Source organism: Nuphar pumila, chromosome 17, assembly GCF_984573655.1.
Source record: "Nuphar pumila chromosome 17, dmNupPumi1.hap1.1, whole genome shotgun sequence".
NCBI classification, from domain to species: Eukaryota; Viridiplantae; Streptophyta; class Magnoliopsida; order Nymphaeales; family Nymphaeaceae; genus Nuphar; species Nuphar pumila.
The window spans coordinates 52,603,231-52,621,754 of NC_143265.1; the positions used below are offsets into that span (position 1 = coordinate 52,603,231).

Genomic DNA, 18,524 nt, shown 5'->3' on the forward strand with positions numbered 1-18,524 from the left:
TCTTGCTTTTGCATATGTGTTGTTACTGCCTTGCTATTGCAGATGACGTGCAGGTTCTTGCTCTTTGCGTATGCCTTAAAGGCATCCTCGTGGAGGATGCAAAGGGCATTTACCCCTCTCCCTCTTGCGACAAGAGTTCAGTCGGGAGCGAGCGACACATCCTCGTCTAAGGAGAGGGATACCTCGCAAGGATCCTGGCTCTTCGTGTGTGCAGTCCGGCAGAGTCGACTTGAGATTTTAGGGAGCTGCGCAAAAGCATCAAAGACTGCTCCAAATCGAAGCATTTGGAAGGATGTGACTGGCCGGTTCTGCTCACCCTTTTTTCGCATATCTCGGGTGATCCCGAATTGGGGGTTCGCGCGAACTTCTTAGCGGGTGTTCTATTGAGAAACCCGTATCCTGTCTATCGAGGTCGGTATCGAGTCATGCGAGACATATAGATACCCCGATAGCGGATGTGATTCGAGATAATCACATGCATAATGTTGACACAAGGTACTGTTGTTTCAAAAGATAAAGTAAAGTTGATAAACTTTACATCTTTGTGAAACACTCCTGTTGAGGCTTCTATTGAGGAGTTATACCCCCTTCATCCTGGAGTACTTGTAGTCGTGCACGACACGTCTAGTACTGCGATGATCGGATGAGACGGTCGTGCGACCTCGAACAGCGCTAAATGCAAAATGTTGTAATCACATAAATGGCCTCACATTCGCCTTCACAGGCAAGATGCTCAAGTGGTTTAAAGACCACAACATAGAATGGGTCGTTAGTTAAGCAACCCCTAACGCACTCGTTCGCTTCTGGTTGTCTGTCAAGGGAGAGGACAGATCGGTACAAAAACTCCAATGGACAGGTTGTTAACAACCACCTCATGGGCAAAGATCCGGCCTCCCCAGTCATTGGAGTTAGGGGATAGGGGCTACACAAGTTAGCTCAACACTTCTGCAGAAGTTGGATGCATCCATGTCACTGCTTTTCAGCCTCTGGGGAATTCTCTCTCGGCTAATGTCGTCCCCTTTGGAGCGGACTCAACTAGTTATTCGGGTTATTGAAAATACATAGAATAACAGACGCCCGAACCAGTCTCAGTTGTTTCTACGTTTTGCCTGCGCGTACCCGCAGGCCAGTAATTATCGAAACATAAGGTCTGTTCACACTGGTCGTTGAGTCGTGAGCTTCGCTTGCACTACTACTTCACTTGCACTACTGCTTCGCTTGCACTACTGATTCGCTTGCACTACTGCTTCGCTTGCACTACTAATTCGCTTGCTCGATAGTTCAGTATGCTACTCGTTGAACTGTGCACTCATGTCAAGGCGTTACTCTAGTTGGTTAAACTGCTTACGCAGTTCCTTGTGGAGAAATAAAGAGTTTCTCATACTAGTTAAATGCTTATAATAATAGCATTATACCAGTTGCTACATATTAGCATGTGACTTCCTTTATCCCTTGATCGAACTGTTTGGTGCTTATTGTAGCGTAGCACTTGTTGGCTTGCATCTCTTATGATTGATGTGATTGCATACAGCTCGTAATCTACGAACTGGTGGCAACTAGGATTGATGTGGCCGCTTGTCTTATAAGCGGCTTACATATTGTGATATAACTGTTGCCGTATGATTGCTTATGAATGGCTTGTGATGTAATGGTTTATGCCTTACAATTAATTTAATTACTTGTTGATGGACTGAGCCATTTTATGGTAATTATATGTTTTACGAGCATTGTTATGAGTGTTTGTCTTATTCAGTTGTTTTGTTTGGCTGACGGGTAGAGTTAGTTACCCTTCGCCCATAGAATCAACTGAATTGTCATATCTTCACGTTCTCATGTGTCGTTTACACATGCTTTGAGGGCCTATTTGAGGATCACAATATTTCTTGTGGCAATAACACGATGCATAGGATTTTATGCTTCTATGTGAAGTGATACGATGCATATTGCTGATATGCAAGCTTGTGCCCATATTGTGGCTACCGACCCCGAGGCGGTCAATGGTTCAGAACACTCGATTATTGATGCATGTATCACTGAGTGGGGTGTCTGTCGAGCACCTGATCTCCAAAGGATTATCTGCGAGGGAGTGTATGATCAAGACCAGGTACCCGGCTAGAGTGGTAGATTCTCTGTGAGGATATACACTGTCCATGAACGGGTAGCCGCAAAGACGGTGAACTCCTGTGAGGAAGTGTATGGTCCAAGACCAGGTATACCATCTAGGGCGGAATTCCTTGTGAGGTTATACATGTCCCAGACCAGGTGATCCGGGCGTTGATCTTGTTGTTTGTATTAGTAGCTATCGACCCTGAGAGCGGTCATTTGTGTGGATGCGTGTATCGCAATGATTTTCATTGGATATGGCATTTGTTAGGGACCGGTCTCCCAAAGGTTTCGTTGTGAGGTTATACATTTCCCAGATCAGGTGACCCGACTAGAGTGGGAGATCTATGTGAGGATGTACACTGTCCACGAACGGGTAGCCGCAAAGGCGGTGAACTCCTGTGAGGAAGTGTAGGGTCCAAGATCAGGTATACCCTCTAGGGCGGTAATTCCTTGTCTGGTCGTATATCTTTCGGATCGAACGATCCGACGTGGATCTTGTGTTTTTGCTTACCATAAAAAGTTATGGTGAGCTGTGACGATCTTCTGAGATTGTTTGTGATAGCCAACTATGAATTCATAGTTTCAGCTTTCTATTTTAGCATGATTACATGCTTGACTCAGGTGTGAGAATCATATCGTTAGCGATTTGAGTTAGTGATCATGTTTTGGACCTTCTATGGAAGGGTGAGCTTTTCTGAGAAAGTATGACGCCTTAGTGCGTCATAACCGGTGACGGTTAGCCGCGTAAGACTTTGAGAGATGATGATAGATTAAGGTCGTTCAGGACAAAGCGTTGGTTAAAAGTAGTGAGTGACAAACGATGTCCTGATGGTGATTAGATGCAGAGACCTCGTTCTAGGAACGAGGACAAGCTTGTTGCGTAGTAGTTCCCAACTTACGATCAAATGGATCGTATGCTGCGTTGGTCAGTTGCACTGCTTACTTGCGTTGAACTGCTTACTGTTGCACTACTTACGCATTTGCACTGCTTACTCGCTTGCACTACTTACTCGCTCGCACGCCTTATTCGCTTGTACTGCTTACGTGTTTGCACTATTCACCTGCTTACATTGCTTACCTGTTTAACTGTCTATCTGCTTTAAACTGCATAGCCTACTGAATTAAATGTACTTAATTCAGTTTTCTGTTAGTCTCTCTTGTGCACCTACTAGTTTTTTGCGAAACTAACCCATTCTATGGGTACAGGTGATGATTAGGTACACTACGGGCGATGGCGCGATTGCAAGATGGCTTCAAGACTTCTTCTTCCTGCTCTTAGTTCGCGTCCTGGACGCTTGGGTTTGTATCAGATTTCCCTTAGGATATTCGAATCTTGTGACTTTTGGTTCTTTTAGCTAACGTGCCCAAAGTTGTCAGCTTGCCTTATGATTTATCAAAGAAAAATCTTCCACTGATTTCATAAACAAACTTTGAAGGAAAGAGATATATCTAGTCTGTTTCCTGTTTTTCTAATGAAATATGCGGAAAAGCAAAGAGTGCATTAAGCACTTACATCATCCACCAATGAATAAACAAAATGGCTAACACCCAAACCCACAAGAGACAACACAACATAAAAATATAAATGTCTCTTATTGAAAAGAGAGAGAGCTCTCAAGAGTGAAGAATACAAGAGGGGTTCACCCCTATTTATACACAAAAGAAGGAGAGGAGAAGTGGCCTTATAGCCTTAAAAGGAGAGCCACCTAGGGGCTCCCATGGAGTCGTTGGCAGCCCCCAACGGTTACAAATGTGACCGTTGGGAGCCCCATCGACTCCATGGTGGGGCCCCTTTTAGGTGGGCAAAAATACAAAAAATAAAAGGTAAAAAAAGAAAAAAGAATTTACAAAAAATAAAGAAAAGAAACAAGTACCCCTATCGGGTACTTGTGAAATGACTAAAATACCCTTATCGGGTATTTTAGATAATACATATATATATATGTATATAAACATATACATATATATGAATTACATATATTTTAACACCCTCCCTCAAGCTTTACGGGGATATAACCGAAAGCTTGTTAAGGAGAAACAAAAAACGAGGAGCAACAAGGGCCTTAGTGAAGAAGTCCGTCAACTGGTACTCAGATGTGACATAAGGTAGTGCTATGGTTCCTCTCAGGTACTCATCGCGTACGTAATGGCAGTCCATCTCAATATGCTTAGTACGTTCATGGAAGGTGTGATTGCTTGCAATATAAATTGCACTTTTGTTGTCACAACACATCTTCGAAGGAATAGAGATGACAATGCCCATATCACCGAGAAGACTTCTTAGCCACACAAGTTACATGGTTGTAGTGGTCATAGCACGATATTCCGCTTCCGTTGAGGACAAGGATACTTTGTGTTGCTTCTTGCATCTCCAAGAAATCATAGTCACATAAGAAAACACAAAATCCAGTAATTGAGACTCGGTCATTGGGATTTCCTCCCCAATCAGCATCAGTATAAGCAATTAAATCAAGTGATGAGGAGGAGGAAAGAAAAACTCCCTTAGTTATGGTGTTTTTGATATATCTGACGATCCTTAAGACTGCACTCATGTGCACGGTTGTATGTGCATGTTGAAACTGACTCACAGAGTGGACAGCATGAGCTATGTCTGGCCGAGTAATGAATAAGTAGGTTAGAGACACAACAAGTTGCCGGTAGAGAATAGGATCCTCGAGAGGTGTTTCATCTTCCAACCGTAATTTTGCATTGATGACTTCAGGGGTTTTTGTCTTCTTATCATCGGAGATACCAGATTTGGAACAAATGTCAACAACCAGTTTCATTTGAGAGAGAATGTACCCTCGAGGAGAGTACGCCACTTCAATCCCTAAAAAGTATCTTAAGAAACCAAGATCAGACATGTCAAAATGTTCTTTTAAAACTTTCTTAATATCATAAATTCATTGTTCATCACTTCCAGTGATGATCATATCATCAACATAAAGTAGTAAAATAACTACTGAAGACCCTGCACTTTTCACAAACAAAGCAGTGTCAGTATAACATGAACGAAAATTCAAACTTGTCATTAAATTACTAAATCTATCATGCCAAGCCTTTGGGGCTTGTTTTAAACCATATAATGTCTTTTTAAGTTTGAGAATTTTATTTTTACCAATACATACTCCAGGTGGGGGATCCATGTAAACTTCTTCATTTAATTCGCCATTTAGAAATGCATTTTTAACATCTAATTGATAGATAGGCCATTTTTCACTGACGCAATGGCAATAAGAGTCCTAACACTGGTCATTCTAGCAACGGGTGCGAAGGTTTCTTCATAATCTATATCATATTCTTGAGCATATCCTTTAGCTACTAACCGGGCTTTATAACGTTCTAATGAACCATCACTCTTAGTTTTAATTTTGAAGACTCATCTACATCTAATTGATTTCTTTCCAGTGGGTAACGAAGTTATTTCCCAAGTTTTTGCCTTTTCAAGGGCACTAAGCTCTAAGTTCATAGCTTCAACCCATTGAGGAATGTTTTTGGCCTCATTATAGTGTGAAGGTTCATGAAATGAGTGTAACGCAATTAGACACGCTCTATACCTTGGAGTTAGGGACTCATAGGAAACAAACCTATTAGGAGGATTAAAGATCCGACCGGATCTCCTTCAAGAGGTTTCTTCTATGTTGGATCCTTGAGAGTATTTTTCTAAGGCGCTCATTTGAGTTTGTTGACCACGCCTAACATAGGTTTGGATTGGTCTATCACTTTCATCTACAACATTGTCAAGAGGAATATCCTCTAGGTCATTCAAAGACTCATTAGAGATTTCATCTTCTTGAGGAGTCTCATCTTCTTGAGATAGAAGATCAAATAAAAAAGCATATTCACTTTCGTCAATATCTTTAGTTTTCACAAAACCATTTTCATTTTTCAAAAAGGTTACATCTTTGGATACATAGAGTTTGTTATTTTTCAAGTCAAAGCATCTAAAACCCTTTTGATTTTCTCCATATCCCAAGAAAACACATTCAATAGCTTTAGGAGGTAATTTGTCCCGTTTATGTGTAAGGACAAAACATTTACATCCAAAATTCTTAATCTATTGAAATCGGGTGTTATTTCAAATAGTTTTTCATATGGAGATGTATTTTGTAAGGATGAAGATATCATTCTATTTATTAAGTAAGTTGAGGTTAAGGCCGCTTCGGCCCAAAAACTCTTCGGAATTTCTTTGGAAATAAGGAGTGTCCTAGTGGTTTCCATGATGTGTCTATGCTTTCTTTCAGCCAAGCCGTTTTGTTGGGGAGTCCTAGGACACGATCTTTGATGACAAATTCCATTTACTTCTAAATAATTTTGAAATTCATTTGATAAATATTCTCCACCCGAATCGGATCTAAGAGTAGAGATATTACTTGAAAATTGATTTTTAACTATCATATGAAATTCTTTGAAGAAGTCAAAGACTTCGGATTTTAAATTGAGAAAGTAGATTCATACATACCTAGTAAAGTCATCAATGAAAGTAACATAATAGGAGTACCCTCCTTTAGACATGACCGAGGAAGGACCCCAAACGTCCGAATGGACAAACTCAAAAGGTATTTTGGACACAAAAGTTCGGTTTGGAAAAGGAGTAGATTTCATTTTGCCAAAAATACAATTCTTGCAAACAAAATGTTTTTTATTACAAAATTTCTTTCCAAATGGAAAGGAGTACATTTTTGAGAAACTTGGATGTCCAAGTCTTTGATGCCAAATTTCAATATTTTTATCTTGGACATGGTTACAAAAAGAGTTAGTGGGGAGTTTCAAGTTGCTCATGTAATAGAGATCTCCCCTCCTATGGCCTTGCCCAATCTGCTTCTCGGACCGAAGATCCTGTATAGAGCAATCCTTAGCTGAGAAGGAGATTTCACATTCATGATCACATATTTGAGCAACAGAGAGGAGATTTAAATTAAGTTGAGGTACAACTCTCACGTTTGGCACAAAGAAATCTTTTGAAAAGTTTAAAGTTCCAAAACTTTTTACTTGTAAAGATGTACCATCAGCAGTTGAAACATAGGAGTTTTTAGAATTATTACACAAATCGGAAAGCTCATTTTCAAGTGGGGTCACATGAAAGGAAGCTCCAGAGTCAAGGATGCAAGAAGACATACCTGGAGGAGAGGAAGAAGCTATGGCGGCACCCGAGGTTGATGGTATCTTGAGTAGAGTTTGTAGGGCTTCCGATAGTTGAGCAAGAGAAAAAGATTCCTTCCCTTTGATGGTTTCCTCTTTCTTTTGAGTAGCTTCTTCAACGGAAGCAACCTTATTTTTAGGTGCTTCATTCAACTTAGGGAAATTAGGTCTTATATGACCCGACTCTTGACAATGATGGCAAATGGCTTTTCTATAGTTGCCATTATAATTATTTTGCCTTCCAAAATGTGGAGGTTTGTAAGCTTTCATATGGTTGCCGGGTTTTGATACGGCCAAGACATCATCTCCTCGTTTAATCATGCCAAGACGAGTTTCTTCTTGGCATATTTCGGCTATGGTATCTTCCAAGGGAAGATGCTTAGATCTATGTAGGAGGGAAGATCTAACTTGTTCATATTCGGGCCTAAGCCCATGTAAAAATTGGAAAAAGTGTTCTTTTTCCATTTGTTCTCTCCTTAATTCCACATCCACACTAGAAACCCATTTTGGTTCTAGTAAAGATAGTTCATCCCATAGGGGACCAAGAGTGCTAAAGTAATCCCTTACACTCATTTCTCCTTGCTTGATAGTCCGGATTTTTTCTTGAAGAAAGAATTGACGAGCAAGGTCTTTTTGAGTAAACATACCTTTCATAAAGAACCATGCTTCATTAGCCATCCGAAACTTGACAATGTTGGCGCAAATCTTGAGCTCCACATTGTTCATGAACCAAGCAAGAATCCTGGCATGCTTACTTTCCCAACCTTCCACTTTAGATTGATCTTCAATGGCCTTCATGCGGGCATTTCCTTCAAGAGCTTTTTCTTGATCACCATCCATCTTAGTTAGTTGGAGTTGTGGTTCCGAAATGGTGCCCATAACGTATCCCCAAAGTTTTTTACCTTTGAGGTTGTTCTCCATAGCGGCGACCCACATCATGTAGTTGGAGCCATTGAGCTTGAAGGAGAGATCAATCTTTTGTTCTCCTTCCATTTTAATCACTCACAAGAGGATAAATGAAGAGAGATACAACAAGAAAAAAATATAGCTACACAACTAGCTATATTAAGAAGAAGAACATACACAAGGCTCTGATACCATGTAATGAAATATGCGGAAAAGCAAAGAGTGCATTAAGCACTTACAACATCCACTAATGAACAAACAAAAGGGCTAACACCCAAACCCACAAGAGACAACACAACATAAAAATATAAATGTCTCTTATTGAAAAGAGAGAGAGCTCTCAAGAGTGAAGAATACCAGAGGGGTTCACCCCTATTTATACACAAAAGAAGGAGAGGAGGAGTGGCCTTATGGCCTTAAAAAGGAGAGCCACCTAGGGGCTCCCATGGAGTCGTTGGGAGCCCCCAACGGTCACAAATGTGACCGTTGGGAGCCCCATCGACTCCATGGTGGGGCCCCTTTTAGGTGGGCAAAAATACAAAAAATAAAAGGTAAAAAAAGAAAAAAGAATTTACAAAAAATAAAGAAAAGAAACAAGTACCCCTATCGGGTACTTGTGAAATGACTAAAATACCCCTATAATACATATATATATATATATATGTATATAAACATATACATATATATGAATTACATATATTTTAACATATACATATAAGATTTACGAGGTAAATTTATTCGTAAAGATCCCTTTGTGGGTCTTGGATCCGAAATTTGGTTCCCAAGCCCAAATCATATAGAATCACTTAAATTTTTCGGGTACATATACTGCAGTTCATATAATTAGCATGCTGCCTATGAAGGTGCTCCATCAGAAATCACCCTATTCTGGACTGTTTGGACAATATCCCAATTATGACTAGCTATGATGTTGAAAACAAATGCATTCGTATATCGAGAAACGTTTTTGATGAACTGAATTTTGAATTAAAAGATAACAAGTCTCAAAGTACACAATCACAGCCAAATCAACTATATCAGCCCTGGTTGGATGACAGTTTGTTTCCCATGGAGCTGGCTGCAGAGAATAATGAAGTTGACCATGAAATTGGTGATTCAGAAAATCAAATAGAGGAGCATATTATTACAGGACAACAAATCAGCAGAACATATTTCGTAGATGGGAGGTTCAAAGGAATTACATACAGCCGCAGGGATCAAAATGCATCAGAAAATTGTTTGGAACAAGGATCCATTGAATTGTCAGATTACCAAAACGTCCAAACAACTAGAAGATCTGGAAGAGTACGACATCCTATTGAACAGTGGGTGAGTTATGAAAACTTTAGTGTTGAGCATCAAGCATTTTTAACATGGGATGTTGTCAAGAGGCCTATAGGGAAGAATGTGGTTGGATCAAAGTGGGTTTTTAAAATCAAATACAAACCAGATGGCAGCATAGAAAGGTACAATGCAAGCCTGGTTGCAAAGGGGTTCACCTAAGAGCATGGGTTAGATTATGAAGAAACATTCAGTCTGGTTGTAAAAATAGGGACTAAAAGAGTTGTTCTTTCATTAGCAGTGGATCACATATGGTTCTGAGTCAGCTAGATGTTAAAAATGCCTTTTTACATAAAGACCTCAAAAAAAAAAGTGTACATGGAACAACCACAAGGATATAGTGAAAAGGATCCAATCAGTTATGTGTGTAAGTTGAACAAGGTCATATATGGGCTAAAACAAGCATCAAGATCATGGTTTGAAAGCTTCTCACTTGAAATTCAGAAGCATGGCTTCCGCAGATCTCATCTGGATCACTCTCTTTTTATTTATAAAGGTCAGAACTGGATAACCGTGTCACTTATCTATGTTGATGATATCATAGTTGCAGGGGATTTTGAAGATCATATTAATGAGATCAAGGTGTTGAGTCAGAGATTTAAAATGAAGGACCTAGGAGATCTCAAGTATTTCCTGGGTGTAGAAGTCTATAGGAAAAAAGATGCATTGATGTTGACTTAACATAAATATACAATTCATTTGCTTACCAAGGCTGGGATGAAAGACTGCAAGGCGATATTAACACTAAGTGTGTTGCAACAAAAACTTGGACATGATGAAAGACAAATTTATGATGATCCTACCAGATATAGAAGTATTGTGGGTATGCTTCAATATCTTTTACTCGTCTTAATGTTGTTTATGTGGTAAATCAAGTGTCTCAATTCATGCACTGTCCACAGACTAGTCATGTTGAAGTTGTTAAAATCCTTAGATATCTAAAGGGCACTCTTGGAGATGGACTTTGTTATCAAAGGAGAGACAGTGGTGAAAGTATGTTGACAGTGATGGACCCTTAAAATGCAGACCGGGCAGGGGACCCAGATGAGAGAAGATAGGTTTTTGGGTATTATGTTTTCATTGGAAAAAATCTAGTTTCATAGAGTAGCAAGAAGCAAAAGGCAGTGGCTCGTTCCAGTACTGAGGCCAAATATCAGTCAATGGCAACAACTTCATCAGAAATAACCTGGATCAGGTATTTTTTGTTTGATCTAAACCAACAAATGCCAAGCTCAATATTGTTTTGTGATAATCAAAGTACGATTAAGATCTCACTTAATCCAATTCAACACAAAAGAACCAAACATATTGAGATAGATCAACATTGTATCAGAAGCAAAATAGGAAGTGGGGAGATTACGACTCAATTTGTTGGGACTCAGGATCAAGTAGCTGACCTGTTCACAAAAAGGCCAAGTAAGCAACATTTTTGGTACTTGAAGAGCAAGTTGTCCATGGTTCTCATCTATGTCACATGGGTGCGGGTGTGGGTACGGTTGCGGGGATTCGGCACTTCCAAAAAACCCGGGTGTGTCCATGGTTCTCACCTATGTCACATGGGTGCGGCAGGGGCAAAATTATAATATATATATATATATATATATATATATATATATATATATATATATATATATATATATATATATATATATATATATATAGTGTATATGTATGAATGTATGGTAGCTGTTAAGGTCCATGTGTAATGCCCGTAAAAAAAAAAGTGTCAGACTCATGTCAGACACGTGTCGGGGGGGGGGGCGTTTGGTCCAGTGTGTCGGGTCCGAACCGGACCCTAGCCTAACCCGGACCCGAGTTCTCAAAGCCTCGAGAACCTGCGTCTTTTAAAAGACGCATGTGTCTCGGGCGAGGGGCAAAAACCCTCGCCCCTTCTCTCTCCTCCCTCGTTCTCCTCTCGCTCCTCCCTGCGGCCACCGAGCGTCGGCGACTCGTTGTCGGCCACCTGTTCGCCTCCTCTCTCAGTCCGGCAGACCCCTCGACGACGCAAGCACCCCCCCCTCTCCGTCCCCTGTGTCGCAGGACGTCGACGATCGAAGCCGACGGCAGCCTCCAAGCTTCGTTGATCCCCCACCTTCCCCGCCTGTGTCCCTCGTCGTTGCCGACCTCCGAACCTCTTCGCCTCCCCCTCTCTGAGTTCGGCAGACCTCCCGGCGGCCACCTGCAACATCAGTGGCGACCTCCTGACTGGCAATCGGCTGCGCCAGAACCCCGACGCCGGGAAAGTCGGCGCCCCTTCCACTCAACCTCTCTCCCTGTTACATTGGCGATCTCGTTTCTTCCGGCCACCTGACGTTTACAGCTGTGGGCGACAACACCGTCGTTGTCCCCTCTCTGCTATGGTTGTCGTGGTTCCCGATGATCGCCGCCGTCAGCGAGGAACCCCGACGGCCCTATTGCTGCGGCCTTTCGAAGTGAAAAACCCCCCCCTCCTTTTCTTCTCCTTTGTGAGGAGTTGGTCGACAGGGGGCTGAGCAACCCAATTTTTTTTTTTAAATTCCGCAGCCCATTTCATAAAGCAAAAGATTTTTTAAAAAAAAAAAACCAAAAAACAATGGACAAAAATGACCCTGGGTGCGGTCAACGCACCCAGGGTCGGGTTGACCGCACCCGCGTCGACGCGGGTGCGGCACCTTGCTAGCCGAATCCCTGTGACATAGGTTCTCACCATGCACAACTTGAGGGAGGCTATTGAGACGTGACATTCTAGATGGCTTGTTTGGAGTGTTTGGGTGTAATGCGCCTTCATGTATTTAGTGTTTTCATTTTTGCTTTATCTTGTATACTAAGCAGGGGTATTATTGTTATGTATTTTAATTTTGATATAAAAGAAACCCATGAGCCAAGAGGTAGGGTGCAGAGAATATTTGTTGCAGCCTTCTTCTTTTCCTCACCTTTCCTCTTGTGCAGTTCTTGGTGACGTGACCTAATTTTACAAAAATTGGGAAAAAACTATAGTTTAAACTTAAAGAGGACCCACCTTAGGAAATCAAAACATGTAACTGATATTAAAGGTGAACCACGGATATAAGTGGGTTAAAACCTATAAATGGAAAATACAGTTATGTGAATTGTGAAGAATCCTTGCAAACAATCAAGTTTTCAAATAACTTGATACTTCAAATACTCAAGACACAAAATAAATGCACCAGTGTTTATAAGCTTTACACCGCAAAAGAAGTGCAATAAATGCACAGTATTTATAAGCTTTACACCACAAAAGAAGTGCAATAAATGCAGTGTTTATAAGCTTAAGGAGACAAAACTCCTTATTGTAATACATATGCTCAATGGGCTCACATAGCCCTTATTTATAAGGCACACTTAAAGAGTCATTGGGCTATTCCCAACGGCTCTTATTAGAGACGTTGGGAATCAGCCCAACGTCTATCTTTTTAAACTGTACAACAGTCAGTGGCTGACTGTTGTACACTGTACACAGTCAGCTACAGAAATATTACATAAAAAGAACAAAAATAAGAAATGAAAAAATTACAAAAATAAGAATAATTAAAAAGGAGGAATTACAATCATATTCAAAAACATGAATATGCGTAAAATGTAGAAATAACTAAAATACCCCTACAGCTAATACAAGAAAGAAATATATATTTTATATATATAAGTATATGGAATATATATATATATGTATCTTCTTTTATATATATAAAATATATATAGAAAATACATTGTCTTATGAATTACAATTTAACAGTGAATAACATCCATAACAGAGATACACATCAGTGGGATCCATTTTGGTGTCTTCCCCATCTCTTTAGTAATAAACTTATAGTATTTCCATTTCTCCAATTATTATCCTTAAGCAGAACCACACACACACACCTGTTATTGAATGATAAGAAACACATTGACACACCCCTTTTATCTTCGACAAGAGATCAAATATAGGTTACATAAAAATGACATTCAAATTTTCAATATTTATAGGCAAAAGGAATGCCCCTTCTAAGGCATTCAAAATAACATGGTCTAAGCTCTTCCACACACCCCGCCCCTACCCCTTCCCGGGTTCCTTTTCCAGAGGCAGCTCATAGTGAAAATTGAATGATGAAAGAACAGAAACAGCAAAATGAATCTGGTGGAGAACTTGGCATCTCATGCACAAGGCATAAGGCAAAATAACCAATTCCAATAAATAGCGCTAATACATCATACGCATGATGCCATTTCAAACTAACAAAGGGAAGAAAAAGAAGCAAGATGAGTAACCAAAACAATTGGATAAGATAATTAATAAGACATTTATCCATCCTCCAGCCAAGCATGAGAAAGTGATGATGTTGCTTTTCTGCATTAATATGCAAAATACTGATGTTTTTTCAAGAACTAATGAAGGGAAATCAGAAAGCAATGAGATGATTAACACAAATAGTTGGAAAAGACAATCAATGTGATACATTATCCTCCTCTAAGCAAGTATGAGAAAAAGGTTTCAGTAATATATCTTCCTCTTTGGTTTTGGGGGAAATTGTTATTACTTTAGAATTTAGAGGATATGTGACTTACGCTCAGTAGGACGTGATTTGAGGGGAATATAGGTTCCTTTACTCCTTCTAGAGGGCATGGCTCTCACATCTGAAATGTAAAGGCTCAGCAGTTAACTTGCTTTGACGAAAAAACAGGCTAGCTCATTCATGTCATAATAAATAAAGTTGAATAAATTTATTCACCAGGAATAGACAAAGTTGCCAGAGCCTCCTGAAAGATTGCAGCTTGTAGAACATAAGTATGAAAGCTATCCCTTAACTGCTCAGCCAAAGCTTGTGTTGCATCTGCACATGGTACCTCTTTTAGCATACGGTAAATTGACATTGGAAGTACTTGATAAAAACGCGCAAAGATATATTCAAGTACATAACAAAATCAAGTTTAAAAGTAGTGGGATAAGAACATAGTACCATAAGGCACACAAGCAATTTAAGGCATGCAAGTGATTCACATTCAAAGCAAAACAATTTCACAATACAGGTTTATTCAACCACAATTTTTTGAATGAGATTAGTAGAGCAAGAATGCAAAGAGACACCAGAAATATATGCATGAGTGAAACATCCGATCCATCATTAAGTCCAATCATTTCCTACTAGGTGCATTCAATCATATAAGAGAAAAAAAATACAATGCTATCTCAAGAGTTTACTTGTTCAATTAGCAATCATTAACTATAAATACAGATATCCTTTGAAAAATTCCTTGTATAACCCAAATAATGACTGGTTGTTGCAAGCAACTGTGACTGATTAGACAGGCTTGAAATGCAGAGTTACCATTTGCAATTGAAGGCTTTGTAGCACTCTAGCACATTTTATGTGGCCCAAAATATACAGTTATTGAAAACTGATGCTTGAACAGGACCGATGCATGCCCAAGCATGGCACTGTTCTTGAGTGAGCCCTCAGGATCCAGTTCAGACCAAGTCTGGCAATTTCATTATGGAAATTATTCATCTCAGTAGCACCAAGTCAAACACTCTCAAATATACCACACATTCAGTTCAAAAGGAGCTACATTAATATCAGGTCAGATTAGAAATACACAAGGTAGGCATGAGTCCAATAGGAACCGCTGGACCCACTTCACTTAAGTGAGCCCTCATGATCCAGTTCAGACCAAGTCTGGCAATTTCATCATGGAAAATATTCATCTCAGTAGCACCCAAGTCATTCTGAAATATATCATATATTTTGTTCAATGGGCCTGACAGGAACAGATGAACCCACTTACGTGGGTCCAGTTCCAGGTCCTATCAGAACGGGATCACGTACCCTGTTGAGAAAGATGAAAGATTGTATTTCTAAGTGTTTTTGTTGCCCTTCTTGTATATTACTGTAACGCCCCAAAATCGTGGACTTGAAACCTTTTATGAAAAAGGTTGAAAGCTTTGAAATCAATCATTTATCAGAGTTTAAAACAGAAGTTCAGCGGAAGATCAAGTTCAAAACAACAAGTCCCTAGACCTTGGGCACATTACAACCAAAAGCAGATTCCCCCTTAAAAACCGATTTGCAGTTCAAATATATATTTTATTGAAATAAAAAGAAGAACCACATTTTGGTAATACAGTTTTAGAAATGCAGAGTTATAATCAAAATAGATGCTTTCAAAGAAACCTTATACCACATCTATCAAAAGTATCCCCAGGAGCGCAACGTCAGGAAAGGGCATTGCCTTGAATGCATCGCGTCATCGTGTCATCGCAAGCTGTCTCAATCTGTTCACCACCTGCCCATGAAAATGGGTCAGTCTCACAACAGACTAGTAGGGGTGCAAAGGACAAGAAGGAACAAAGGCTGCAATAAGCAAAATAAACGCTAGCTCAAACAGGAACAAGCAAGACTAGCAGATCTAACCAAGTGTGCTGTGAAGTGAGCAAGGCTCTAGTAAGGCAAATAGCTACGTACAAGAGAATAAGGATTATAGTGCTAAACAAGCAACTATAGCAATCCCACAGATATAATAGGTGAAGAATAACTAACTCTATCCACCAGCCAAGCAAAGCAATTGCATAAGACAGGTATTCATAACAACACTCGTAATACATACAAGTACCATTATATGGTTCAGTCTATCGGCCCGTAGCTATGATAGGCAAACATGTAGCAGTTATATCACAACATGCAACAACTAGCATAATGCTAGTATTATAAGTAATTGACTAGTATGAGAAGCTAGTCATTACTTAGCAGAACTGCGCAAGCAGTTTAACCAACAAGGGTAACGCCTCGACAGGCGTACCTAGCTCAACGAGTAGCATACCGAACTAACAAGCAAGCAAGCAATGCACGTCACAACATGCATATCTCATGATCATGTGTATAAGTTATATCTTGTCTCATTACTGAGCAGGCCGTTGTGGGTACGCACAAGGCAAAACGTAAAAACAACCGAGATTGATTCGGGGGTCCATTATGCTGTGTATTTTATTATACCCCGAATGACTGATTGAGTCCGCTTCCTAAGGGGACGGTCTGTGACCAAGAGAGTAAATCCCCAAAGGCAAACAAAGGCCCAATGGATGCGCATCCGTACTTCTGCAGAAGTGGCCCGAAGGATTTCCCCTAACCTCCGATGACTGAGGAAGGTCGGATCTTTGCCTGAGATTGCCATTAATGATTGTCCATCGGAGTTTTGTACCATCCATCTTCTCTCTTGATGAACCGTCCCGAATGAGCACGACGGAGGGTTTCTTAATCGCCGTCTCATTCTCATGCTCTGGTCTTTCAACCCAATCGAGCATCTTGCCTGTGAAGGCGCATGATTATTATTTAGGTGAGTTATACGCGCCATTGCGCGTTCGAGACAACCATACAATTCACATCCTACTCACCGCAGTACGCATCGTAACTATTCAAATGTACAATCACGATGAAAGGGGTCAATCCCCAGTGAGGGTAGAAACATCACTCTTATGATCTTAAACACATGCCATTGCATGTTCGAGGCAGACATAGACCTCTCATCCTACTCATCGTAGTACGCAACGTACCTGTTCAAAAGTACAACCACGATGAGAGGGGTATTAGAATATGGGTTGGATATGGATCCATTTAATATTGGATCCATATCCATTCCCAGGCTTTGTATTTTAATATAATCAGTTACTTATACAAGGGCATTTTTGTCCACGTGTGAACTATTGTAACCCTATTAAACTAATGATGTATTAGCGCAGACCCGTGAAGGAAAGAGGCTGCCAATTCTCAACAACATCAGAGCTCTCTCTCTCTCTCTCTCTCTCTCTCTCTCTCTCTCTCTCTCTCTCTCTCTCGTCTTTGATTTCTGCAGGTATTCTATTATGGTATCAGAGCGGTGGCAGGTCTGGGCATAAAGCACGATCCTTCAGCTTCTTCAGTCAGCCGAGTCTTTCCCATTCAGCATCGGCTCCATCTCTTCTTCCAGTTAGCCGAGTTTTCTTCTCATTCAGGGGCTGAAATCATTCAGCCGAGTCTTCTTCATCTTCTTCAGCCACATCCAACAGTTGACCCTCATCTTATCCAGCGTAACGTGCAAAGCACGATCCTTCAGCCGAGTCCTGACATTCATCTAATCCAGCGTAACGTGAAAAGAACGATTCTTCAGATCGAGTCCCCTGTGCCGAGTCCCCTTCACCACTTCAGCAAATCACGTGAAAAGCACGATTCTTCAGATCGAGTCCCCTGTGCCGAGTCCCCTTCACCACTTCAGCAAATCACCTTCTCCAGGTCGAGTTCCCTGTGCCGAGTCCCCTTCATCCTCTGCAGCAGATCACCTTCTCCAGGTCGAGTTCCCTGTGCCGAGTCCTATCTTTCTAGTTTCTAGTTTGACAGAAAAAGATTACCTATCTTTCTAGCTTCTGCTGTGAATATCTATTGGTCGAAGTTTGTTTTTCAGTTTTCCTCTAATATTTCTTCTTTCTATTCTTTAGTTGTGAAAATTTATTCTTTAGTTTCCTGTTGATTCATCATATTTAACATCTTATATTCTGATTTCAGTAAAATCGAGTTCCCTGGTTTTCCAACCAGGAATCTGTTTTGATATCCTCATTCCTTTTCTGTCAAACTTTCCATACCCTAGAGCTCTTATTTCCCTTGTCGTGACATTGTGTCGATTTCTGCCAACTGTAATAAAACAGCTCAGTTTCAGTCACTAGTATTATTTCTCTCTCTAAAAAAAAAAAGGTTGTCAACAAGCCTACAAATGGATACTTCAACCAATTCGGGTCTTTCTTCCAATTTCTTGGGGCAGCTAGTTTCGGAAAAGCTAACTACAAACAACTATCTGACTTGGAAAAGGCAAATTGCTCCTTTTATTCGAAGTCAAGACCTTTCAGGTCACTTGGATGGCTCCATTCCTATGCCCCCAGAATCCATCATAACTGAAGCCAAAGAGGATGGAGGATTGCCGAATATTGTTCGCAATCCTGCCTTTGTTTCTTGGATGAAGCGCGATCAGGCACTTGTCGCATACATCACTTCCACGTTATCACAAGAAGTACTGATTTTCATTCC

At 40.4% G+C, this 18,524-nt stretch overlaps 1 protein-coding gene across 1 annotated transcript in view; it reads right to left on the reverse strand.

Annotated features, from left to right (window-relative positions):
• The window catches only part of LOC149811969 (Pseudouridine synthase family protein), a 213,968-nt gene that overhangs the window by 31,672 nt on the left and 163,772 nt on the right, over positions 1 to 18,524 (reverse strand). The window contains exons 13-14 of the mRNA XM_089993190.1: positions 14,208 to 14,309; positions 14,044 to 14,112 (exon numbers count right to left, since the gene is read on the reverse strand). Of these exons, the coding sequence (XP_089849316.1) occupies positions 14,044 to 14,112; positions 14,208 to 14,309 (171 nt within the window). The remainder of the gene's footprint in view (positions 1 to 14,043; positions 14,113 to 14,207; positions 14,310 to 18,524) is intronic.